The sequence below is a fragment of the Muntiacus reevesi genome, chromosome X, assembly GCF_963930625.1.
Source record: "Muntiacus reevesi chromosome X, mMunRee1.1, whole genome shotgun sequence".
Lineage (NCBI taxonomy): Eukaryota > Metazoa > Chordata > Mammalia > Artiodactyla > Cervidae > Muntiacus > Muntiacus reevesi.
The window spans coordinates 102,865,429-102,889,958 of record NC_089271.1 but is presented as its reverse complement, the minus strand read 5'-3'; the positions used below and the strand labels follow the sequence as shown (position 1 = coordinate 102,889,958).

At 35.7% G+C, this 24,530-nt stretch overlaps 1 protein-coding gene and 1 pseudogene across 1 annotated transcript in view; both read right to left on the bottom strand.

Annotated features, from left to right (window-relative positions):
* Nucleotides 1-24,530, bottom strand: part of LOC136154641 (interleukin-31 receptor subunit alpha-like) — a 337,454-nt pseudogene that overhangs the window by 44,195 nt on the left and 268,729 nt on the right.
* Nucleotides 1-24,530, bottom strand: part of LOC136153833 (probable ATP-dependent RNA helicase DDX4) — a 43,647-nt gene that overhangs the window by 4,376 nt on the left and 14,741 nt on the right. The window contains exons 4-14 of the mRNA XM_065915936.1: nucleotides 22,200-22,301; nucleotides 21,173-21,253; nucleotides 19,822-19,869; nucleotides 17,952-17,999; nucleotides 17,801-17,848; nucleotides 17,034-17,176; nucleotides 16,265-16,417; nucleotides 14,296-14,450; nucleotides 11,717-11,846; nucleotides 10,170-10,336; nucleotides 5,788-5,933 (exon numbers count right to left, since the gene is read on the bottom strand). Coding sequence (XP_065772008.1) covers nucleotides 5,788-5,933; nucleotides 10,170-10,336; nucleotides 11,717-11,846; nucleotides 14,296-14,450; nucleotides 16,265-16,417; nucleotides 17,034-17,176; nucleotides 17,801-17,848; nucleotides 17,952-17,999; nucleotides 19,822-19,869; nucleotides 21,173-21,253; nucleotides 22,200-22,301 — 1,221 coding nt within the window. The remainder of the gene's footprint in view (nucleotides 1-5,787; nucleotides 5,934-10,169; nucleotides 10,337-11,716; nucleotides 11,847-14,295; nucleotides 14,451-16,264; nucleotides 16,418-17,033; nucleotides 17,177-17,800; nucleotides 17,849-17,951; nucleotides 18,000-19,821; nucleotides 19,870-21,172; nucleotides 21,254-22,199; nucleotides 22,302-24,530) is intronic.

Here is a 24,530-nt window from a genome sequence, read left to right as displayed (position 1 = left end):
CGCTGACACTTTCTCTGTTTTTTCCTCTGCTACAAAGTTCGGATTTTTTTCTAGTTCAGGTAATAAGCTATATCCCTTCAGTGGCAGAGATAACGAAAATTTAGTTTTATGATCAGACCATTTTGTGATCTTTGTAGATGGATTAATGAATTACAACTACTTATTCTGTGAGGTGAAAAATAATACAGAATTCATTTTGTTGGTCCATTATGAACTAAAGTTAATTAATTGACCTATAGCTTAAGCGACAGAACTGAAGCTATCAGCTTTTTATGTATCTACAATTCAGAAAGAGGTTTATCTACCACTGTACATAATCTTTATGTTAATACTCTATGGACGAGTATTAACAAACATAAAGCCTCTTAAAGGAGCTCAATTCTGACTGGTTTACACAAATAAATTAGAGAATTTATAGAAATCCATAATTCTAAAAACTATGATTCTAAAAATTCCAGAAATCTAAAATTCCCAGAAAATAGAGAAATTGACTCACAATACTCTAACTATTGGAGAAGGAAATGGCAACCCACTCCAGTATTCTTGCCTGGAGAATCCCATGGACAGAGGGGCCTGGCAGGCCATGGTTCATAGGGTCGCAGAGAGTGGGACACGACTGAAGCAACTAAGCACCCACTCTATATCAAATTAAAAACTCTTCCTATAGCAACTAAGCAGAAATATTTTAAGATCCCAAGTTCTCATAAATAAGTGAAACTTTTGATAAACAAGACTAACTTAATAACTTTGGTTTTAAAAATATGCAAGTCCTTTCTCCAATTTATCAGTGTTGAGTAGGAAACAAACATATCTTACTTTACTTGGGTTTTTCTTAATGTATGAAGATTTGCCAATCAAATTAATATTCTCCATAATGTTTAACTGTATGAAAATGTAAATCTGTGTTCAACTAAACTGACTATTCAACATTATCTACTGTTTTGCATACTGTCATCTGAAGATAATTTCCAGGATCTTTGGCTTTATGGTTAAGTTAAAACAGTAGACTATACTGAGTTAATTAAACTGACAATCACTGAATATTTAGGATAGAATTTGCTTGTTGTTTTTCATATATTATAGAGAGGAAATATCTCTGAGTCATAATAAGGAAGATACTGAATTTTGCTACTTTAAGTGTAAAGGGATATGTGCGGTGTAGAAAGTAGGATAGAAAGTTCATGAGTTCTGGTAGTCAGCCTCAATGTCTCTGTATGGTATCTCTCAACTGTCCATCCCTGCCTCTAGTTTTCTCTATGAAACAGAAGTGAACTTTGGTTAAAAGTAATAATTAACCTAAGTGGTCGAGACTACACAAGGAGTAATATTGACCAAGAAACATAAACTGGTTTTTTTTTAAATTTTTTTTTTCATTTATCTTTATTAGTTGGAGGCTAATTACTTTACAATAGTGGTTTTTGCATTACATTGACATGAACAGCCATTTTTGCATTTATTTTTCAAGGAAAGAAAAAGCAAAATTTCCCTAAAGTTGCAGCTCTCAAAATTTTGGTCTATGACTCTTTTAAACTCAAAAAATTATCAACAATCCCAGAGAGTTTTAGCTACGTGGGTTGTAACAACTAACATTTACGATCCTGAAAACTAAAACGAAAAATTTTTTTTAAATATTTACTGGAACATTCTGCATGTTAAAATAATTTTAGTATAATTATGAAAATTGTTTTTACCTCACAGACTCCTTGAGAGCATCTCAGGGAACCTGAGAAGGATTCATTTTGTCCTAAAGTGTCAGTTTGCTCCAGAATGTGAAAAATGCACAATGAAAGATAAAACTTGGAAACTGAATTTTATACCAGTTTATAATATGTGACTATTACAAAAAAGCTATGTGCTTGTCTTAAGTCACTTCAGTGGTGTCCGACTCTTTCCGACACCATGGACTGTATAGCCCGCCAGGCAACTCTGTCCATGGGATTCTCCAGGCAAGAATACTGCAGTAGGCTGCCATGTCCTCCTCCAGGGGGCATCTACGTGACCTAGGGATCAAAACCATCTCCTGCGTATCCTACACTGCAGGCTGATTCTTTACCACTGAGCCACCAGGAAAGCCCCCCAAAAAAAGAAAAAAAAAAAAGGATGAAATATGTTAAAATATTAACAAATTCAATCAATTTGCACGGAACTATTTCCTGATTTACTGTTTAATGCCTTTACTTACAATATGAAAGGTTCTTCTTTCTTCTTTCTGTTCCTTATAATCAGCCTATATAGCAGAGATTCTTTTGACTTTATTATGTCTTTGGTTGTTTAAAGAGAAAAAGACCTTTATGAAAGAGCTTTTGTTCTTTATAACCACGTTATCTTCTACTCTTATTTTTAAATGCTTTGTCACTTCAATTAAATTACTGCCTAAGAACTAAGTAATCTTACACTAGTAAAATGTTCAACTCTCCTCTGACAACTTTTGATTTTGTCTTTTTTAAGATCAGCTATAAAATTAGACTTAACAGAAGCAAAAGATATTAAGAAGAGCTGGTAAGAATACACAGAAGAACTGTACAAAAAAGATCTTCACGACCCAGATAATCATGATAGTGTGATCACTCACCTAGACCCAGACATCCTGGAATGTGAAGTCAAGTGGGCCTTAGGAAGATTCACTACAAACAACGCTAGTGGAGGAGCTATTTCAAATCCTAGAAGATGATTCTGTGAAAGTGCTGCACTCAACATGCCAGTAAATTTGGAAAACTCAGCAGTGGCCACAGGACTGGAAAAGGTCAGTTTTCATTCCAATCCCAAAGAAAGGCAACGCCAAAGAATGCTCAAACTACCTCACAATTGCACTCATCTCACACGCTAGTAAAGTAATGCTCAAAATTCTCCAAGCCAGGCTTCAGCAATACGTGAACCATGAACTTCCAGATGTTCAAGCTGGTTTTAGAAAAGGCAGAGGAAGCAGAGATCAAATTGCCAACATTCACTGGATCATCAAAAAAGCAAGAGTTTCAGAAAAACATCTATTTCTGCTTTATTGACTATGCCAAAACCTTTGACTGTGTGGCTCACAATAAACTGAGGAAAATTCTGAAAGAGATGGGAATATCAGACCACCTGACCTGCCTCTTGAGAAATCTGTATGCAGGTCGGGAAGCAACAGTTAGAACTGGACATGGAAGAACAGACTGGTTCCAAATAGGAAAAGGAGTATGTCATGACTGTCTACTGGCACCCTGCTTATTTAACTTATATGCAGAGTACATCATGAGAAACACTGGGCTGGAGGAAGCACAAGCTGGAATCAAGATTGCCAGGAGAAATATCAATAAACTTAGATATGCAGATGACACCACCCTTATGGCAGAAAATGAAGAAGAACTAAAGAGCCTCTTGCTGAAAGTGAAAGAGGAGAGTACAAAATTGGCTTAAAGTTCAACATCCAGAAAACTAAGATCATGGCATCTGGTCCCATCACTTCATGGCAAATAGATGGGGAAACAGGGGAAGTAGTGGCTGCTGACTTTATTTTTCTGGGCTCCAAAGTCACTGCAGATGGTGACTGCAGCCATGAAATTAAAAGACACTTACTCCTTGGAAGGAATGTTATGACCAACCTAGACAGCATATTAAAAAGCAAAGACATTACTTTGTCAACAAAGTCCGTCTAGTCAAGGCTGTGGTTTTTCCAGTGGTCGTGTATGGATGTCAGAGTTGGACTGTGAAGAAAGCTGAGCACCGAAGAATTGATGCTTTTGAACTGTGGTGTTGGAGAAGACTCTTGAGAGTCCCTTGGACTGCAAGGAGATCCAATCAGTCTATCCTAAAGGAGATCAGTCCTGGGTGTTCATTGGTAGGACTGATGTTGAAGGTGAAACTCCATTACTTTGGCCACCTGATGTGAAGAGTTGACTCATGTGAAAAGACCCTGATGCTGGGAGGGATGGGGGGCAGGAGGAGAAGGGATGACAGAGGATGAGATGGCTGGACGGCATCACTGAGTCGATGGACATGAGTTTGAGTAAACTCTGGGAGTTGGTGATGGACAGGGAGGCCTGGCGTGCTGCGGTTCATGGGGTCACAGAGTCGGACACGACTGAGCGACTGAAATGAACTGAACTGATACTACTATGAAATAATGAAACCTATACATTTTAAAAGCAGAAGAGGAAAGCTACCAGATTTAAGTTAATGATTAGAAAAAGAGATAAATTTATATGAACAAAATATATAAAATATGATATGCAGCATAACATTTCTATGCAAAATAAAAAGAAACCAAGAATAATAAATTATGAACTATAAAACATTTACCCTTTCAAATAATATAGAAGTATACCAATAGTGCTTACATGCTGACCTCAAAGGTTTCCCAAAGGGAAACCAGCACTTTTGAAACACTATCTTCAGCTGAATTATTCTCAAACTTCATTCCATAAATTCATATATAAAAAGTCTTCGGCACTTGTCTTCCCAGTGCACCAAAGTGCTTGGGGCTAGTGCACTGGGACCCAGAGGGATCGGGTGGAAAGGGAGGTGGAAGGGGGGATCAGGATGGGGAATACATGTAAATCCATGGCTGATTCATGTCAATGTATGGCAAAAACCACTGCAATACTGTAAAGTAATTAACCTCCAACTAATAAAGATAAATGAAAAAAAGGACTTAGGATAACTATACTACAAATGTGCTCTAACTTCACCAAAACCATGTATTACTTCTCTCCTGTTGCATTTGGAACTTCAATTTATACTGGGCAAGTTATCTGACATCTCTGTATTTCAGTGCCCACAATCTTAAAATGAGGATGACAAACCCCACCCTCAGAAGGTTGTTTTGTGGATTAAATGAGTGAACACATGTAAAACAATCAGAATAGTATATGGCACACAGCAAATATTATTTTGCATGCAACAGTACATGCTATGAAACATATCATGAAGTAAAACTAACAACATTTCTCAAACTCAAGATGAATATTTGTTTTTTAAAAGTTTTTTTTTTATATAAAACTCAGAAAAAACTGAAGACTAGAAGCCTTTTAAAAGCATTTCCAAATCAACTTTTTCTTATTGTTGGAAATTAGACAGCTTCTTGCCTTTTTATTCCCCATTCCTAACACTGACTTCAAACTGAAACAGACACTTAAAATGGAGGATGAGGAGAAAGGATCCATATAATACATTTAGCCTGTGAGGCAGCAAAAAATATTAAAATGGCCATATTATAAAATTTTATTTCTAGGCACAAACCAAAGCTATCTCAATCAAACAAAGAAATACAACTTTCCATTAAAACTGGCTTTTTTTCAAGGGAGGGATAGAGTTTCTCATTAACATTGTAAGGAATAGAATTAGACCTTTAAAGTCCCTTCTAGCTCCAAAATTCTTTGACTATATGAATACAGGAAGCCTTAGAGAGCAAAAACTGGGAATTAGAAAAACAGCAAAGATATTACTTTTAGTGGAGTAAATAGAGATTGATGTAAAGATACGTTACTAATCCTTTCTATTTTCTAAAACAAGAACATATATATTTCTGCTGGAATAGTTTTTGGTCAAGCACTGTTAAAGTCTCAAACTCCTCCTATCTTTTTTTAACACTTATAGAGGAGAAAGGACTATGCTGCTGCTGCTAAGTCACGTCAGTCGTGTCCAAATCTGTGTGATCCCATAGACGAATCAAATCATAATAAACAGCACTTTAGAGGAAGAAGAAACAGTGAAAACTTATTTAACGCATGCCAAATCATCTTAAAGTCATTTCTAAAAGTAATTTTTGTAAAAATCAAAATCATGACAAAAGATAATCAACATAAGATATACCTATGTTTTGTAGAATTCCAACAAGTTTTTCTCTTTTTGAGTACTGGCCAACTTGAAGAATGGTCTGCTGAACATCTGTACATGCGCCACCCACTTGTCCAACGGCAACAAACAAATAATTTGACTTTAAAAACTTCCCAGCCAACCTTGAAAGACAAAAGAGTATTCCTTAACTTATTCTCTTCTATTAATACTAATAATATTCACTGAATTTCTGCAAGTGTTACTTCAACATTTATAAGCCAGCTTATAACATTTATAAGCCAGATTACAACAGTCATAATAAGAGATGGTAGATATTACATCATCCAAGTATTACTTTCAAATATCATTGTAAAATGTTAGCATTTTTCAAAACATTTATTACAAATGAAAAAGTCTGTGTCAAACGATGGGTAAGTAATTTCAACTGGAAGCCCTGACCACACGAAACTATAGAAAATGTGTATACAACAATAATAAAAAGTATGCTAAACTATCAGACTACAACAAGCAGGAATTTTTTAATTAAAGATTAAAATGCAAACCTACAGCAAAAATTCTGTTCTTCATTCATCACCTTCATATATGTTATTTAAAAGAGCTGTTCCCTGAAAATATGAGCTGTTAAATTAGTATACTCCAAATGAACTATAATATTCTAAGCAAACCAGATCTTAAGTCAATGCTTTTCACATCATGACACAGAAAATGATAATACCTGTAGAGCATAACTGGTGAAAAAACTGAGACCAGGTGAACAGACCAGGGGCTAGGCCACACCAAGCTGCAGATGCTCTCCCCAAAGTTTGAGGGTATCAGCATCCTGACACACACGACTCACGGATAATATATCATGAAGAAGCCCTGCTTTAGATCACAGCAACATGGGGTGGGGAGCAGCGGAATTGCCAATTACAGAGCAAGTTTGGGAGGAAAAAAGTGAGGTCATGGAGCAGTCCTCCTCTCTCCTACATAGCAATTTCCTACTTTCTAGTTATCTCCTAGCATATCAAGAAAATAGTTCAAACTCTGCAGATCTAGAATCTTAATAAATCACTGCTGCTTCTTTTTCATCTGCTCTCTTACCATAAAAGAAAAACTTCTTGTTCATACACTACTTCTAGAGTCAAGAACCCTTTCATCCAGGCACAAACCTTGAAATTATCTGAAATTCTTAATTATCAATCATCCTTTGCACTCATTAAAATATATACTGAGTGCCTCATGTGAGGTATATGTGGTATAAGGTATTGTGTGTATAAAGATGAATATGATGGTCTCTGCCTGTGTTGCTCATATCAAACAGCATAAATATAGCTATATGAAAGCAATTACTATAATTTAAAAATATTTTATTAAGTTTACTATTTACATATTTTAATTATTCAATGCTTTACTATAGTAAGTTAGTGCTACAATAGTTAACATTGATTGGACCTTACTATATTACAAGAAAACTGCAAAGTGTTTTAAATAGTTTCTTTCAAAAGACACAGGGTTCCTTTACAAGACGGGCAGGAAATGGATGAAATGATGTCTATTAATTCATGTCATGAATTAATGTCTATTGATTCATGTCAATGTATGGCAAAACCCACTACAATACTGTAAACTAATTAGCCTCCATCGAATAAAAATAAATGGAAAAAATTTAAAAAAGAAAAAAACCATTAGAAATAATTTTAAAAAATAAATCTTTTTTAAAGTTTTTCTTTTTTTAAAGAGTCTTCAGGTTTAAAGCTTGATCTAAGGAAGCAGCAAGCAAGAACATGAAACAGGGATGACTAAGGAAAAGCCCTCTATGCAGAAGGAAAGAAGAAATAAGGATAAATAATGAAGAGGAACAGAATTTGGCTTGCGTAGCCAATAGGAAATACTCTAAATAAACCAGGAAAACATCATTCCAAGGAATAAAGTGGCAAATGAAGCAAAAATTGTCACATATAAAAGTATTTAAAAGCTGGTTAGTCTGTGGAAATGGAAAGACATGGGAGAATTTATTTTAAATAAATGACGATAGAGATCAGACTTAGTTTTGCTATTTTAACAGCCCAAAAGTCAAACTACAGACATATTAGAAAGCTACTATCAATGAGCAGAGGGGAACTGAAAAGGACCTAAAATAAGGTGGTAAACAGAGAAGAAACTAACAAATTTGCAATATTTTAGAGATAACTGCCAAGTTGAATACTTTTGAAGAGCGGAGATAAAGGAATATGAGGGAGGAATCAACATGCTTCAGATGACTTTGGTTTCGAAAGACCTCGACGCCAACAAGGAAAACTGGAAAGATAAAAAGAGGGAGTTGAAGAAGAGGTTCAATTTTGTACCTGATGAACATGAGTTACTGGTGATTCATCGAAGAGGAAAAATAATCCTGAAGAGTTAAATCTAAAAGTCTGAAGCCGAGGAGAGAGATTAAGCATACAGGTAATAATCAGGCTGTTTTGTTTAAAAAATACTAACTTATACAAGTTAGTACATTAACTTATACAAGTTTCTTCATGTATTTTGAATATTAATCCCTCATTGAACATATTGTTTACAAATATCTTCTCCCAATCAGTACACTGTCTTTGGGTTTCTTCATGATTTCTTTCATAGCGTAAGACGAACAACCCAATTTTTTTAAATGGGCAGAGGTCCTGAATAGACATTTTCCCAAATAAGACATACAGATGGCCAATAGGCATGTGAAAAAATGCTCAATAACACTAATCATCAGGGAAATGCAAATCAAAACTACAATGAGATATCACCGCACACCTGTCAGAATGGCTATTATCATAAAGACAAGAAATAACGAGGGTTGGCAAGATGTGGAGAAAAGAGAATCCACATGCACTGATGGTGGGCGCGTAAACTGGTACAGCCGCTATAGAAAACAGAATGGGCATTTTTCAAAAAATTCAAAATACAACTACCTTAGGAAGCAATTCCACTACTGAGTAGCTATCTGAAGAAAATGAAATCACTAAAATGAAAAGATACATGTTTCCCAATGTTTATAGCAGCATTATTTACAATAAACAAGATATGAAAACAACTTAAGTGTCCATCAACAGATGAATGGATAAAGAAGAAGTGGTACACACACACACAATGGAATATTACTCAGCCATAGAAAATAATGAAAATTTTGCCATCTTCAATAACATGGATGAACCCAGAGGTTAATTATACTTAGTAAAATATGTCAGAAAAAAGCAAATACTGTATGGTTTCACTTGGAAGTGGAATCTAAAAAATAAAACGAAGGAACAAACATAACAAAACAAACAGACTCAGATACTGAGAATAAACCAATGGTCACCAAAAGGGAGGGGGCCAGGAGAGTAGTAAAAGAGGTGAAAAGGATTGAGTTACAAACTATGAGGCATAAAATAAGTTACAAAGACAGAATGTACAGCATAAGGAACATACTTAACATTTTATAACTTTGTATGGAATATATTTTATAAAATATTAAATTACTAAGTTGTACACTTGAAACTAATATAATATTGTAAATCAACTATACTTCAATCAAAAATTACAGGTATAAGTTTGGGAGTGCATACAGGTAGAAATGCAAGCCAAGGATATGGATGCCACAATGGTTCAGGGAATATGCAGAATGTGAAAAATGGACTTCAGATGGAATAATAGGCAATTTATAACATTTAAAAGCAGATAGTAAAGCAATCATTCAGTAGGAACCAAAGATCTTTATGGAGCATGTGGGTCTGGGAACCAAGGGATACAAGCTAGAGTGGCCCATTTACCATCACTCCCAGTGACCCACATGGGAGATTGTGCTCACTGCACCAACTATAAGTATTGGAGGTCTTGGTTCCCAAAGAGAGAACAGTTCCACCAGAGAAAACAGGGGTTTTACTGAACTGTATAAGCTAGACCTGCTGTATGGGTACTTCAGGTTCCCTCTTGCTAAGGGATTAGCAGGCAGAAAGAAGAGTCACCATTCTCGCAGGAATATGTCATGCGAACCTCAGAACTCACAGACCACACAGTGTATATATGATACTCAGATATCTGTCAACAATTAGTACATACATTTTCTAACACAAGTTCAATTCCCCCAAACTCTATAATTTGGGGTCAAAGAGGGGGCACCACCATAAAAATAATTTCATTTAGTAAGCACTTACTAAATCCTAGCGAGGTGCTACGTGCTCTCATTTTCTCACTCACACAACCACATACACTAATAACATGTGATGCTAATGCAAAGCCAGGGATTAAGGTAAGAAACAATGAAAAATATAGTGAACTTTTTAGAAATACTTTTACTTTTAAACTATCCATGTTATAATCTCTCAAGAATAAGATATTCACATTGTTTCTCCTGCTGTAAAACCATTTTAGTACACAGCAGCTACTTCTAAGAAGAAAAAATTTACCTTTGAATTTCTTCTGGAAAAGTTGCACTGAACATAAGGGTCTGACGCTGTTCCTTTGACGGCATTCCTGGGCAGGAAATTAACTTTTTCATCTCTGGTCCAAAACCCATATCCAGCATGTGATCAGCTTCATCCAAAACTAAGTATTTGACTTGTCTGAGACCAATCTTTTAGGATATTTTCAAGGGTTAGAGCAGAGAGTGCATACTAGTTAGTACAGTAGTTGATATATTCAATGAAAATATTCTCATCAAGTCTAACTATTAATATATTCTCAAAGATGAAGATTAGAAATCAATGCATACAATGATGAGACCACTGTTTGGTTAGCTAATAGTATTAGCGTTCATTTCATTTCTCAATTTTGTCTTATAAAACATTTCATAAAACTGAAAGAAACCAAAACATTTAGATCAGTATTACACAATAGACCTTTCTGTAATCACTTAAATATTCTATATCTTCAGTATTAGCCAGTAGCCATATGCAGCTATTAAGCACTTGAAATGAAGTTAGTGTGCCTGAAGAACGAACTTTTAATTTTATATCAGTTAAAATGTAAATATCCACACGTAGCTAGTGACTACTGTATTGGACAGCACATATCTAGATTATATCATCTGATAAAGTCAGGCTATTTAATGTAAGAAAGAAAATTTCTTAATAGCATGACATTATCAAATGGCCTATAACTGACAAATTTATTTCTAACTCCTTTAAACCCTTAATAAATCCCCAATTCTCTAACCACTCAGCAACAAATGGAAAACTTTTCTTACCTATCATGAATATTTAGTGCTAAAAACAGAAGCACATATTTGCAAAAATAAAACAAGTGATTTTGTTACCCTATGGAAGATGGGAAACAAGGTGGGAAATCAAGGTGAATTTCTCTGGATACTCTTAATAAGTACCCTAAGAAAAATTCCTTTCTGCAGAAAGAGCATATTTTTAATAATCCCTTTAAAGAACAGCCTTAAAAAGCAAAGCAGGGTCATGAAAGTGAACTGAAAATACTGATACAGTGATGTAATAATGTGGTATGTGAAAACGGAAAATAAATAGCCCTCAAATCACTCTCCAAAGACAGAAACTTAACAATCCTGATAATATCACTCTCACACTTAAAACAGGAGAAAAAATTACTGATACCACAAAGGTTTTCTTCCAGGAAAAAAAAAAAAATGATTTCCTCAAGACATATACGAAACTAGCAAAAAGCATTGACTTCATTTTTCTCCCAGTAGAGTGGGTCTAGGATATGGATTCTGGATTCAGATCCAGATTCTAACCCTATCACTTACTAGGGCTAACTTAGAGATTAAAATAAATTACATAATCTCACTAAAAGTTTGTTTTCCCAAGTATAAAATGGAAAATACTATTTACCTATTTGTATTAAAAGAAAGCATTCAAGGAACCAGATGGGAGCCTAACATACAAATGGTGCTGTAATGAACATACATGTCTTTACACAAGTTCCTCTCTTTCCCAAACAAAACAATTACTAATCAATCTCACAATCCTGTTATCCCTCTAGAGCCTACCTTTTCTTTGCCTATGATATCCATCAGTCTCCCAGGAGTAGCACATAATATATTACAGCCTTGTACTATTTGTCGAATTGAATGCCTCAACGGGGTTCCCCCATATGTGACAACTGCTCTTATGCAAGTCCTATTGACAATAAAAATAAATGTCATTTTCTAGTTGCTTGAAAATTAGTCATTTGTTTTTAATGAGATGTAAAATGAAATCCATGAAGAAAAAGCTAATACATTCAACATTCTTTTACAATTCTTCCCAGAAAGTTGAAAAGCTGAGGGAAAAAATATTTGCAACCTGCCTGACAGAGCTCTTCAAAAACAATGATAAACACAACCAACACCCATACAACAGGCCAACAATATGACAATATGAACAAATGTTCATTAAAAATACAGACGGTTTTTAAACACTTTAAGTTCAATATTACTTTTTAAAGCAATAATGCAAAACAAATGAAGTCTAACAAAATTTTCCCTCAAGTGTGATAATGTCATGTCAGCCAGTGTAGGGAAACTGGCACTCAGGGGGATAAACTGATATAATCTCTTTCACAATTTTAGTCTCTATTAAAATTTTAAAACTTATTCTTCCCAATAAATTAAGGAGTTTTCCCTTCAGATACATCCCCACAAAGGGGTAAAGATGACTGTGTAATATATTCACTGCTAACATGATTTTTAGTATCAAAAGACTGAAAATTATCTAACAAGAAAAAACAGAATTATAGGCCTTCCGTACAAAGAACACTGAGCATCTATAAAGATGAGTACAGTTCTATAGTAAGTGTTAGCTCCAACATATACCATTTTTTTTAAAGGATGGCAACCAAGCTTAGTATGCTAGGATCTCTTGAGAGGAGGATTAAAGTGCATACATGTGCACCAGCTCTTTCTATACTATTTCACATAAAACCATAATAGTGTGTAAACTCTGAAGAGGAGGATTAAAGATAGACAGTTAGACACTTCTCAGTTTTTTGCCACAAAAATGTTCCAACAAATATCCACACACTAATACACATTTTGTGCATACATATTATCTGAAATATTATTGGTTTTTTTTTTTTAAAAAGAAAACTTTTATCTTTTACTTGATTTAAAAGCTCGAAGAGCAACACAGTACATGGGGGTCAGTAAGAAATAAACACTGGTATAAGCAATGAACATCTACTTCTTACAAAAAAAGATCTGTCAAGCTTGACATTAAAAGAATTTTAATAATTTTAGTTTTTTCTCCTCTAATTTCAAACAAACTGATTTATACAAAATAAAAGCTGAAGGTTCTAGATAGAAAGCTCTAAAGAACTGTACAGAAAAAGACTAATATACCAACAGATAAATGGGTAGACAACAAATGGATAATTCACAGGGAAAATGTACAAAGCATTCAAAAAGTAGTTCAACCTCTCAATAACCAAATAAATGAAAACATGAAGATAGCTGTAGTGATTTTAAAATATGTACACAAATTCTTCAATACACCTTCCTTTAAATATAGATCCTAACTCCCTCCTCCAAAGATGTGTGCAAGGCTGGCTTCATAGGTATAGAACCTGTGCAGTAATACAGAGTCCTATGCTTAAAAAAGACCTGAACTTGGTTTAATATTCTATTTGCTGCTTTAAAATTCATCCTAATTTTTTAACAAAGGACCTTGTACTTTCATTTTGGGCTAGTTCTCACAAATTATATAGCCAGTCCTGAGGATGAGCTAGATTTAGTGACCTGTTTAGTAAGGAACAGAGTACAGCAAAAGTGACTGCAACTGTCTTACAAAAGTCACAGAAACCTCCTCCTTGCTCTTTCTCACTGACCCTTCAATCTAATGAAGCCAGCTGTCATTTCCTAGAGACAACCATTCTTACAGAGAGATCCAATAAAGCCAGATGACTATAATTCTGGATGACATCTTGTCTGCAACCTCTTGAGATGCCAAGCCAGAAACACCCAGCTAAACCGTTCCTCAATTCCTAACCCTCAGAAACTGTAAATAATATGTATTGTTTTGAGCAACTAGGTTTTAAGGTGAGCAGCAACAGATAACTAATCCAATACCAAATAGTGGCAAAGTGTACAGTGAAGTTGGCATTTTCAAATACTGCTGGTAGAATGCAAGCTTTAAAATAACTTCATATTTTTAACATTAAATCTATAGAAACAACTTAAATCTCCCAAATAGAGAAATAAAATACAAACACATGGACAATCTTACAGTGATTAAAAATTAGGTCTGATTGTTAAATAAGCAGTTATCCATTTTATGAAGTTACGGGTTAAAGGAGAGAAAATTATTAGGAACACCATAAACTCATGTTTAAACATATACTTAAAAACTACCAGAAAACACATGAATATGTACACTGTCTTATTGTTCTACTTCTATCACCATCCGATTTTTAATAAGCATTTAAAAAAATAGATTCTATAAACAAGATTATGAAAAAGTCAACTTCAGTCAGGTAACACCACATTAAATTATATGACTGCATTCTTTTTCATGTACTGAGTTCCTCCCAAAATAAATACAATAATTCTCTAAAGAAAAACTTGTTTGTGAGTGGCATTCCAGATGTACTTACCCAAAAGAAAATTTTCTGGCTTCCGAATAGATCTGACTGATCAACTCTCGAGTTGGTGCTACAATAATACACTCTGGTTCCTGCAGTTCTTTAGAATGACTGGCAGTTGTTCCATCACGCATCATATGAGCCAAAATTGGCAAGAGAAAAGCTGCCTAGAAGTTAAATTGCATAACTTACAAATTTATAGGGAATCATCCTTTTCCCTATGGCAACCTATTCCTCATGTCTTTATATCCCTTAGCTTCTTCTTTCATCTTTTTGATAAATTTAAAATGCGAAAGGGAAATAATATTTATTTCAATGAGTATCTAACATTTTGGTCATCATTCTCATATTATACAATATAAGATGTTTGATAAAGTTAATCTATCTTATGAAACTATCTTTTGTGTTTTTTAAAAAACAAACACAACCAAAGATTCTACATAAACAAACATTAACTTATTTTGAGAGGTAAATGAGGAATGTAGCATTTAGTATAAATGATTCCTTTTGAGGTAGAAATAAAATCAGAATGCATGACAAAAGTGGTCCACAAGAGCAAAAATTGGGAAAGCATTCATTTGACTCACTAAACATATCACCCTCATAAACGTTACATATGGCAAGAGAAACATGGTGCTACAGTTTTCTTATTAAATAAGACACTAAAATCTACCTCCAAAACCACATTTAAGTCACACATTAGCTGCTATATTGTACAGCTTATTTTCACTTATTTTCCTTTCAACTCTACTATGGAGAATTTTCAAGACTAATATAGTATGAAGCAAGACTATGATCCTGGAAATGACAGTCTTTAATGCTCATCTCATGGAACCCTATTTAATTCACAAATCTCACAGTTTAGTCCTAAGACCAACTGGGTCCCATCAGAGTTCTTTTAGAATTAGCATAGCCAGAGGTCACTTCGTACTAAGGACCAGGTACAGTACATAGACAACAACAGTACATACAGCTATTTCTCATTCTCTTGACTCCAAAACTGTATCAGCTATTACACTGTTGTTGTTAGTGGCCAACTCGTGTCCAACTCTTTTTGACCCCATGGACTGCAGTACGTCAGGCTGCTTTACTATCTCTCGGGGTTTGCTCAGACTCATGTCCATTGAGTTGGTGATGCCATCCAACCATCTCATCCTCTGTCGTCCCCTTCTCCTCCTGCCTTAATCTTTCCCAGCATCAGGATCTTTTCCAATGAGGTGGCTCTTCACATCAGGTAGCCAAAGTATTGGTGCTTCAGCATCAGTCCTTGCAGTGAATATTCAGGACTAATTTCTTTTAGGATCGATTGCTTTGATCTCCCTGCTGTCCAAGGGACTCTCAAGAGTCTCCTCCAGCACCACAGTTTGAAAGCATCAATTCTTTGGCTTTCAGCCTTCTTTAAGGCTCTCACATCCATACATGACTATTGGAAAAAACTTAGCTTTGACTGTAAGGACCTTTGTAAGCAAAGTGGCAAATTTCTGCTTTTTAAAATGCTGTCTAGGTTTGTCATAGCTTTTCTTCCAAGGAGGTAGTGTCTTTTAATTTCGTGGCTGTAGTCACCGTCCACAGTGATTCTGGAGCCCAAGATAATAAAATCTGTCACTGTTCCCACTTTTTGTTTTCCATCTATTTGCCATGAAGTGATGGGAAAAACTTTACATTACATAAATTATTTTTCCCATGCTCTTATAATCAAAGGTCTTATAACCTTTGGTGCTTTGACTCTCAGTTATTAAATATTATGTCCCACAGAAGGAGCTGAATACACTTATAAACATCTATGAACTGCAAAACACTACTCTAGAAATAGTTCAAAATTCTTTCGTCAAAAGTACACAAACTTCAATAAAACCAGAAATCAGAGGCAAAAACATGAGTATTTATGGCAGTTCACTAAAATCATCTACTTGGGAAGAACCAAAGTTCAAAAAGTGACAGCTTGAATACTAGGCTAAACATATGTAGGGAAGTGACTTACAGTCTTTCCAGAGCCTGTCTGAGCACATGCCATCAAATCTCGTCCTCCTAGTATAATAGGAATACTGTATTTTTGCACAGGAGTAAGCTTAGTATAACCAGCTTTAGCAATGTTCTTATTCAATATCTGACAAAGATTAGCTTCTTCAAAAGTCTAAAAAAAATCAGGGGGCAGTGGTTAAATTCCATGTATCATACACTAGTCATGCCATAAACATATTCCATTTGAATTAGTTTCAAGTTGTTAATTCTATTTTATGTAATACATATGCCCCCATTCAAAAGTAATATCTAGAACCTCTATGCGACTACTTGATAGAATTAAGGAATATTCCATATAGACAATGGCTCTAAAACCTTTTTCAGCACCCTTAAAACCTGTGAGATACAAATAACTCTGATCAATGAAAACGGTTCATTATCAACAGGGAACTCTGGGCTCCCCGATTCCTTAGAAAATCACTCCTCTAAGATGCACTTTCTCACATACGTAGAAAGCAGAAATATTGAATCTTTAGGAAAAGTAACCTTTTTAATAAATTTAAATGAAGTTTCCATCCTAGTTTGAGGAGGTGGGGAGGAAATATAGTACCCTCCCTTTCAATACAGCAATTAATTATAATGTAGATGTTAGATATGATTCTAAATTTCTCATTAAATACTAAAGATGAAGTTTTTGTATTCTTTAATATCAAATTAAAGAAATGTTCCACATTTTTAAAAAAGAAAGTTTGTCTCACAGCCATTACAGAAACAATTATTACACTGACCAGAATTGCTGGTGGTGGATCATGTCCAGATACTTCTACAAGAATAGTATCATATTTGTCAAAGTTTATGCCTGTCTGATAATGTGCAAAGATGGACTCCTCATCGTCAGGTGGAGGAGGTGGTACGTAGGTCACTTTTCGTCCTCAGAATTTAAAAGAAAATTTACATTATAAGGATTAAAATAAAAATAAAAGGGAAAACAGACAAAAACCAACAAACTCAAATTCAAAACAACATGCAAATTCCTGGGCTTCGCTGGTGGCTCACTGGTGAAGAATCCACCTGCCAATGCAGGAAACACGAGTTCGATTCCTGCCCCAGGAAAACCTCACATGCCACAGAGCAACTAAGCCCATGCGCAGCCTGTGCGCTAGAGCCCAGGAGCTGCAACTACTGAGCCCATGTATCACAACTACTGAAGCCCGTGCACCTTAGAGCCCATGCTCTGCATCAAGAAAAGCCACCACAATGAGAAGACCACAACTAGAGAGGAGCCCTCAGTCTCCGCAACTAGAGAAAAGCCTGTGCAGCAACGAAGACCCAGCACAGTCAAAAGTAAATAAATAAAATTACAAAACAAAGTTCCCAAGGTTTACCATTAAAGTTTTTACTTCAAACTTTTTAAAGTTATCTCTTTAAATATTCTGCATTTGTATATATATATATATATATATACACACACACACACACACACACACACACACATATATATATATATATACTAATGTAATATACATTTATGTGGATCACACAAAAATTAACATACCCTGAGTGTCACCACTTTCTCCTCCTTTAGCTTCTGACTTCCAAGAATCTTAAAAGGAATCAAACGAAAACAAGACAAATGGTTTTTAAAATCGAGGGGTAAAACAATACTCACTATAAAAATCAAATACCTGATCTAAAGTAAAACTTACTCTTTCCAGAGCCTGTAATTACTTCTTCATTTAAACCTTTGTAACCACCTATTAAAGAAACACACAGTGACAGCCAGTTAATATACAAGACTGTGTATATCTTTATTTTTGTTTTTTGTTTTCAAAGAGAAAAAGTTCTAAACACGGATGGTCCCTTCGAACAAATAATATTTGAGACAATTAAGATAAATAGAATCCTGAATATTTTAAGTTCCCTTAGCACTCAAAATGCTGACTTTATGCAGATTACAATGTTATAACATATTAGTATCTCCTTGTTTAAGCTGTTTTGTCTCTTTCTATTCCTATATTCCTCAACAAAGGAATATATTTTCTAAGAGGAACTAAAAGTCCATCTCTGCTTAGTCCATATAGGTTCTATGATTTGCTAGGACTCAGAATACAGTCAAAACTATAGCTGTGACTTATTACATAGAAAAGATATGAAGCAAAATGAGCAAAGGAAAAAAGGGTATGGAGAAAAGGCCAGAGAAGACCAGGTGCAAGCTTTTAAGAGTCACTCCCACTGGGGTCATACAGGACGAGTTGTGACAACATGCTGAAAATGTTTACCAGAGCAATTTAGAGATTCAATATTCAGGGTTCTTATGAGGGGCTGATAAAGCAGGCAGGCACCTTCTGCCTGGCATGTACCAAATTTCCCAACTCCCAGAAGAAAAGGGGGTATTCATCATAAACCACATTGTTTTACAAACCACTTAGGTACAGTGGACCACTCACACTGGTTAAGGGTGTTGAGACCCCTCCCAAAATCCAAGTTCCCAGAAGCCAGGGAAGGGTCTTGTAAGAAGGACTTTCCAAGAAGACCAGTCAGGCCTATCATGTTAACTCTTTTCCACACACTACATTTCTGGTTTCTAGACAAGGAATCACTGACTGTGCCACTTTCAGGTACTAACACAGAAAGAATCAGGACTGTATTAGCTTTGGAAGGCTAACACATAGCACTTTTATATGTGCACTCTCTAATTTTCCTGTCTTGTATGTCCACAGGTCTTCAAACCCCTTTTCAAACAAGATCTAAGAATTTGTATAAAATATGGTTTAGTCATTCATAATCTTTTTCTACACTGGAGAAACCAAGAATCTGAAAGAGTGAAGCAGGGAAAAGTGGTTCAAGGGAACTGCCACTCTGAATGCTCTCAGACTAATAATGATCACAGAATTTTTCAGAGATATTAAACCAGCTTTATTGTTTCACTAGTCTGGAAAATATTTTAACTTTTATATGAAAGTTAAGCATTTTTAACTCTGAGATTTTTTTAATAGTATAAAACTATCTATAGTGAACTTTCTTTTTCCCCGACACCAAGCTAACTATCTCATAAGAAAGATTAATATAAGAATCTGTAAACATAGATTACATCTCAGTCTTTAACATTTGCATGGTAACTCCCATTTTATGGTTATGTTATTTATTAAGCAGTTATTTATTGATGAATTTTAGGTGATTTTCAGTTTTCACGTATTATACATGAAGCTTAAGTGAGCATCCTTTTACATGCACTGAGCATATACACCTACAGTATATAATGGAACTGCTGGATTAAAGAGTAGTAGTAAACAACTGGCGTCCCCTGGAGAAGGAAATGACAAACCCACTCCAGTATTCTTGCCTGGAAAATCCCATGGACAGATGAGCCTGGTGGGCTATAGTCCACAGGGTTGCAAGAGTCAGACACAACACAGCGACTAAACAACAAAAGTAAACAACTTCTCCAAACTGGCCGTGCAAATGTATACTCCTCAAAGTGTGTATAAAAGCACCAACAGTTACCTTTAACTTCAAAATTTAAACTTGGATTACAGTCATTTTAACCACTTACAGGTAAACCAAATAAGAACTCACCTCGTCCACTCCCACGACCACTTCTGCTTTGGAAAGTGTCACCATTACCTGTAAAGCATTGTTTTACAGAAATATTCAGAGGAAACACAGCTCCTCTTCAAGCACATAAAATATATAGCTATTTCTTTTCAAATACTGAGTAATTTCTCAGGATTCCTAGACCCTTAACCCACCCATCTCCTAATTCTATATTTAACTAAAACCTTTTTCTCGTCTGAACATTTTATTTAAACACTTCATATTTAGGACAATTTCGGGTTCACAGAAACATTAAGAGGAAAATGCAGAGACTTCCCAGATACGTCCAGTCCTCACACCTGCATATTCCACACCCCCCTGACATAATCAACGCTCCCCACAAGAGAGGTATTTTGTTACAGTTGATAAACCTATACTGGCACAACATAATCACCCAAAGTCCATGGTTTACATTACAGCTCATTCATGGTACTGTACAGTGATTTTTATGTTTGCAAAAACATATCATGGCATGTCTCCATCATTATAGTATCATACACAGTAACTTCACTACCCGAAAAATTCTCAGTGCTCTGTCTGTTCATCCCTTCCCTGACCCCTAGCAACCACGCAATTTTTTTCAGCCCTCTTCTTACAGTTTTGCCTTTTACAGAATGTCATACAGAGTTGGAATCATACTGTATACTGTCTTTTCAGATTGGCTTCTTTCACTCAGTAGCACATATTTAGAGCTTCCCCACTGGCTCAGCAGTAAAGAATCTGCCTGCAATGCAGGAGTCACAGGAGACGCAGGTTCATCCCTGGGTTGGCAAGATCCCCTGGAGGAGGGCATGGCAACCCACTATAATAATCCTGCCTAGAGAGTCCCATGGACAGAGGAGCCTGGTGAGCTATAGTCCATGGGGTTGCAAAGAATCTGACACAACTGAAGTGACTTAGCAAGCATGCAGTACGCATTTAAGGCTCCTCCACGTCTTTTCAGGCTTCATATAGCTCATTTCTTTTTAATACCACAGTTCATTTAACTACTTTTAATTATTTCATCAACAGGATGCTTTTTTCCCCCCACATTCTCCTCAAATGCCCTCACAATCCTTTCTTTGAAACCAAAGTAAACTTCATTTTCCTTCTTCTAATAAAAACTATAATTTATATCTCAAATTAACTGGTAGATAAGAAAGGGAATAATTCTCAGAGCACAAATTTGATAAGGGAGGAAAAATTGTCCATTTTCTTTTTACCTACAAATCTACAAAGCAGAGATAATCATGAACCATCCTAATATACTTAAAAATATATATTAGGTTCAATAATCCTAGAGCTAAAAGCAAATGTGAATGATTAATATTCAGTAGTAAATACTATTTCTCACCTGCACCACTTAATGCTGATCTTTTAGAACCAAAAATGCCACCAGAGCACTGGGATCTCTCATCTTGTTCATAATCGCACTCTAGATTACAGATTAAAAATTTAGATTATCTTACTTTTAAAAACTTTTAAGTCAGGCAGTAAAAACAAAAAAATCAATTTATGGTGCCATAAGTTAAAAAGATGCAGGATAAAATAATTTATTTTTAACAGAAATCATAGTGTTTTTGAAGTATCACACAGAAGGATCTTTCCATAAATTATTTCCTTCAATTATACATTACTTTCTCAAAATTTTATTAAAATTATCTTATAAAATTAATCAGAGCTAATACTACACCACAATATGATATAAGCAAGTTAAATTACCTTTGAAAAGCAGCACTGTTGCTGCCCCTCAAAATTTCACATTACATAATCTTACTGCTTATTCTCCAGAATAGCATCCCTTCGTACCCACTGCACTCAAATCAAACTTTATCAGTCTTAAACAGCAACCCTGTGGATCTCTTCACTTTTCAAAAAGTGACAATTCACTAATCTGCTACATATCTATTAAATCATTATATCAGTTTACGTTCTTATTTTCACTATTCTGTTCTCCTCTGTTAAGAGAGACATGCATTCCAAAAGTGACTTCAGGAGACAATATCTTAGCACCAAGGAAAGACGACTGGAAAAATCTAGGTAGAAAGCCACACTGGTATAAGAAGGTATAATGGAATCATGAGAATGCCACTTATTTGTAAGGTCAGCCATCTTTATCAAAGCTCTAAAACGCTTCACAGCATGTAATATTAAAGAACTGCATCACACAAACTGTTAGAAAATTCACATACTCTCATTTAATCTATAAGGAATTACGTATGTCTACAAAATAATATTTTGCATAGCATAAGTCATTATGTACCTACCAGCCATTATACTAAACCGTTCTCATAAAGTCATAATAAGCTTATATGTGATAGGTGTTATTTTTAATCATTTCTTTAATAAATGAAGCACAGTATTTGCAATCCACTACTAACTTGAACTTCCTAGACCAGATCCTCCACGGCAGCCTCGGAAACTACCTCTTCCACCTCTTCCGGACGATCCTGAAGCTTCTGAATCACTGCCGACTTGATAACCTATAATATTAAAACACAAACACACAAATGACGCAGAAACCAACAAAGAAATCTTGGGGACATGGTGGCCAAGTTAATTTAAGCCTTGCATAACTCAATGACTTTAATATTTTAAGTCATCAACAGATACTTACTAAAGAGAAATGCTGTGTTTGACCTATAAATGTTCAACTTTACCAGTAAATAAACAAAAGCTATGATCCTTTTTTTTTTTTTTTTAAATCCACTGTGTGCTTTGCGAACAAAACCTAAACATGACTAAAAAGAAAAAGTGACACCTATAAACCCTGTGGTGTTGGAGAAGACTCTTGAGAGTCCCTTGGACTGCAAGGACATCAAACCAGTCAATCCTAAAGCAAATAACTCCTGATTATTCATTGGAAGGACTGATGCTGAAGCTGAAACTCCAATATTTTGGCCACCTGATGCGAAGAACTGACTCATTGGAAAAGACCCTGATGCTGGGAGAGATTGAAGATGGGAGGAGAAGGGGATGACAGAGGATAAGATGGCTGGATGGCATCACCGACTCAACGGACATGAGTTTGAACAAGCTATGGGTGCTGGTGATGGACAGGGAAGCCTGGTGTGCTGAGACCACAGGGTCACAGAGAGCCTGAGTGACTGAACTGAACTGAATGTCCTGAAAATATCAATTAGGCCTAACTGCCCTAATATGTCATCTAGGATCTCTGTTGCCTTATCGATTTTCTGTCTGGAAGATTTGTCCACTGACGTCAGTGAGGTGTTAAAGTCTCCTCTATGATTGTATTCCCATCCATTTCTTCCTTTAGGTCTGTTAGTATTTGCTTTCTACATTTCAGTTCAGTTCAGTTGGGCAGTCTTGTCTGACTCTTTGTGACCCCACTGGACTTCCCATCTCTCAGAATTTTCCACAGTTTATTGTGATCCACACAGTCGAAGGCTTTGGCATAGTCAATAAAGCAGAAATAGACATTTTTCTGGAACTCTCGTGCTTTTTCGATGATCCAGCAGATATTGGCAATTTGATCTCTGCTTCCTCTGCCGCTTCTAAAACCAGCTTGAATATCTGGAAGCTCACGGTTCACGTATTGGTGAAGCCTCTCTTGGAGAATTTTGAGCATTACTTTGCTAGCGTGTGAGATGAGTGCAATTGTGCAGTAGTTTGAGCATCCTTTGGTATTGCCTTTCTTTGGGATTGGAATGAAAACTGACCTTTTCCAGTCCTGTGGCCACTGCTGAGTTTTCCAAATTTGCTGGCATGTTGAGTGCAGCACTTTCACAGAATCATCTTCCAGGATTTGAAACAGCTCTACTGGAATTCCATCACTTCCACTAGCTTTGCTCATAGTGATGCTTCCTAAGGTCCACTTGACTTTGTATTCCAGGATGGCTGGCTCTACACTATCATGATTATCTGGGTCATGAAGATCTTTTTTGTACAGTTCTTCTGTATATTCTTGCCACATCTTCTTAATATTTCTGCTTCTGTTAGGTCCATACCATTTCTGTCCTTTATTGAGCCTATCGTTGCATGAAATATTCCCTTGGTATCTCTAATTTTCTTGAAGAGATGTCTAGTCTTTCCCCTTCTATTGTTTCCCTCTATTTCTTTGCACTGATCACTGAGGAAGGCTTTCTTTCTCTCTCTGCTATTCTGTGGAACTCGCATTCTTTGGAATACCTTATTCTTACGCTATTTTATCTTATTTTATGACTACAGATAGGATATCTGCCATACATCTACTAATTGAACTGCATGGAAGGCTGTTATCTTCTGTATGCTGATTTCACAACCTAACACATTATGATATTATTTTCAGTGGTTGATAAACTATGCATTCTTTTGGATTTTACAAATAGATAATCAAGTCATATGCTGTGCTTTCTTGTCAAGGTCCTGTATCTTCAATAACTTTTTTCTGATTGCACTGGCCTTCCACACAACATTAGGTAGAAACAGAGGTGGTGGAGTAGCAGGCAATGATGATGCCCCTCCTGGACTCCTTCACTGGACCAGTGCACTGTCGCCAGCCCCAGTAGGAAACCGGATCATATTTGCATACTTATTTTGAAGAACTGCCCTGGACCAATGGGAGTGGCCTCCATGGGATGCCATGGGAAGTGGTGCCCACCCCATGGAGCAGCCCACAGCCACGTAACCCCATACATTTTTATATGTTCTGTTTTTATAGTCATTCCATTCTAAATATTTCATCATTTCCACATAAACTGCAATTCATAAAC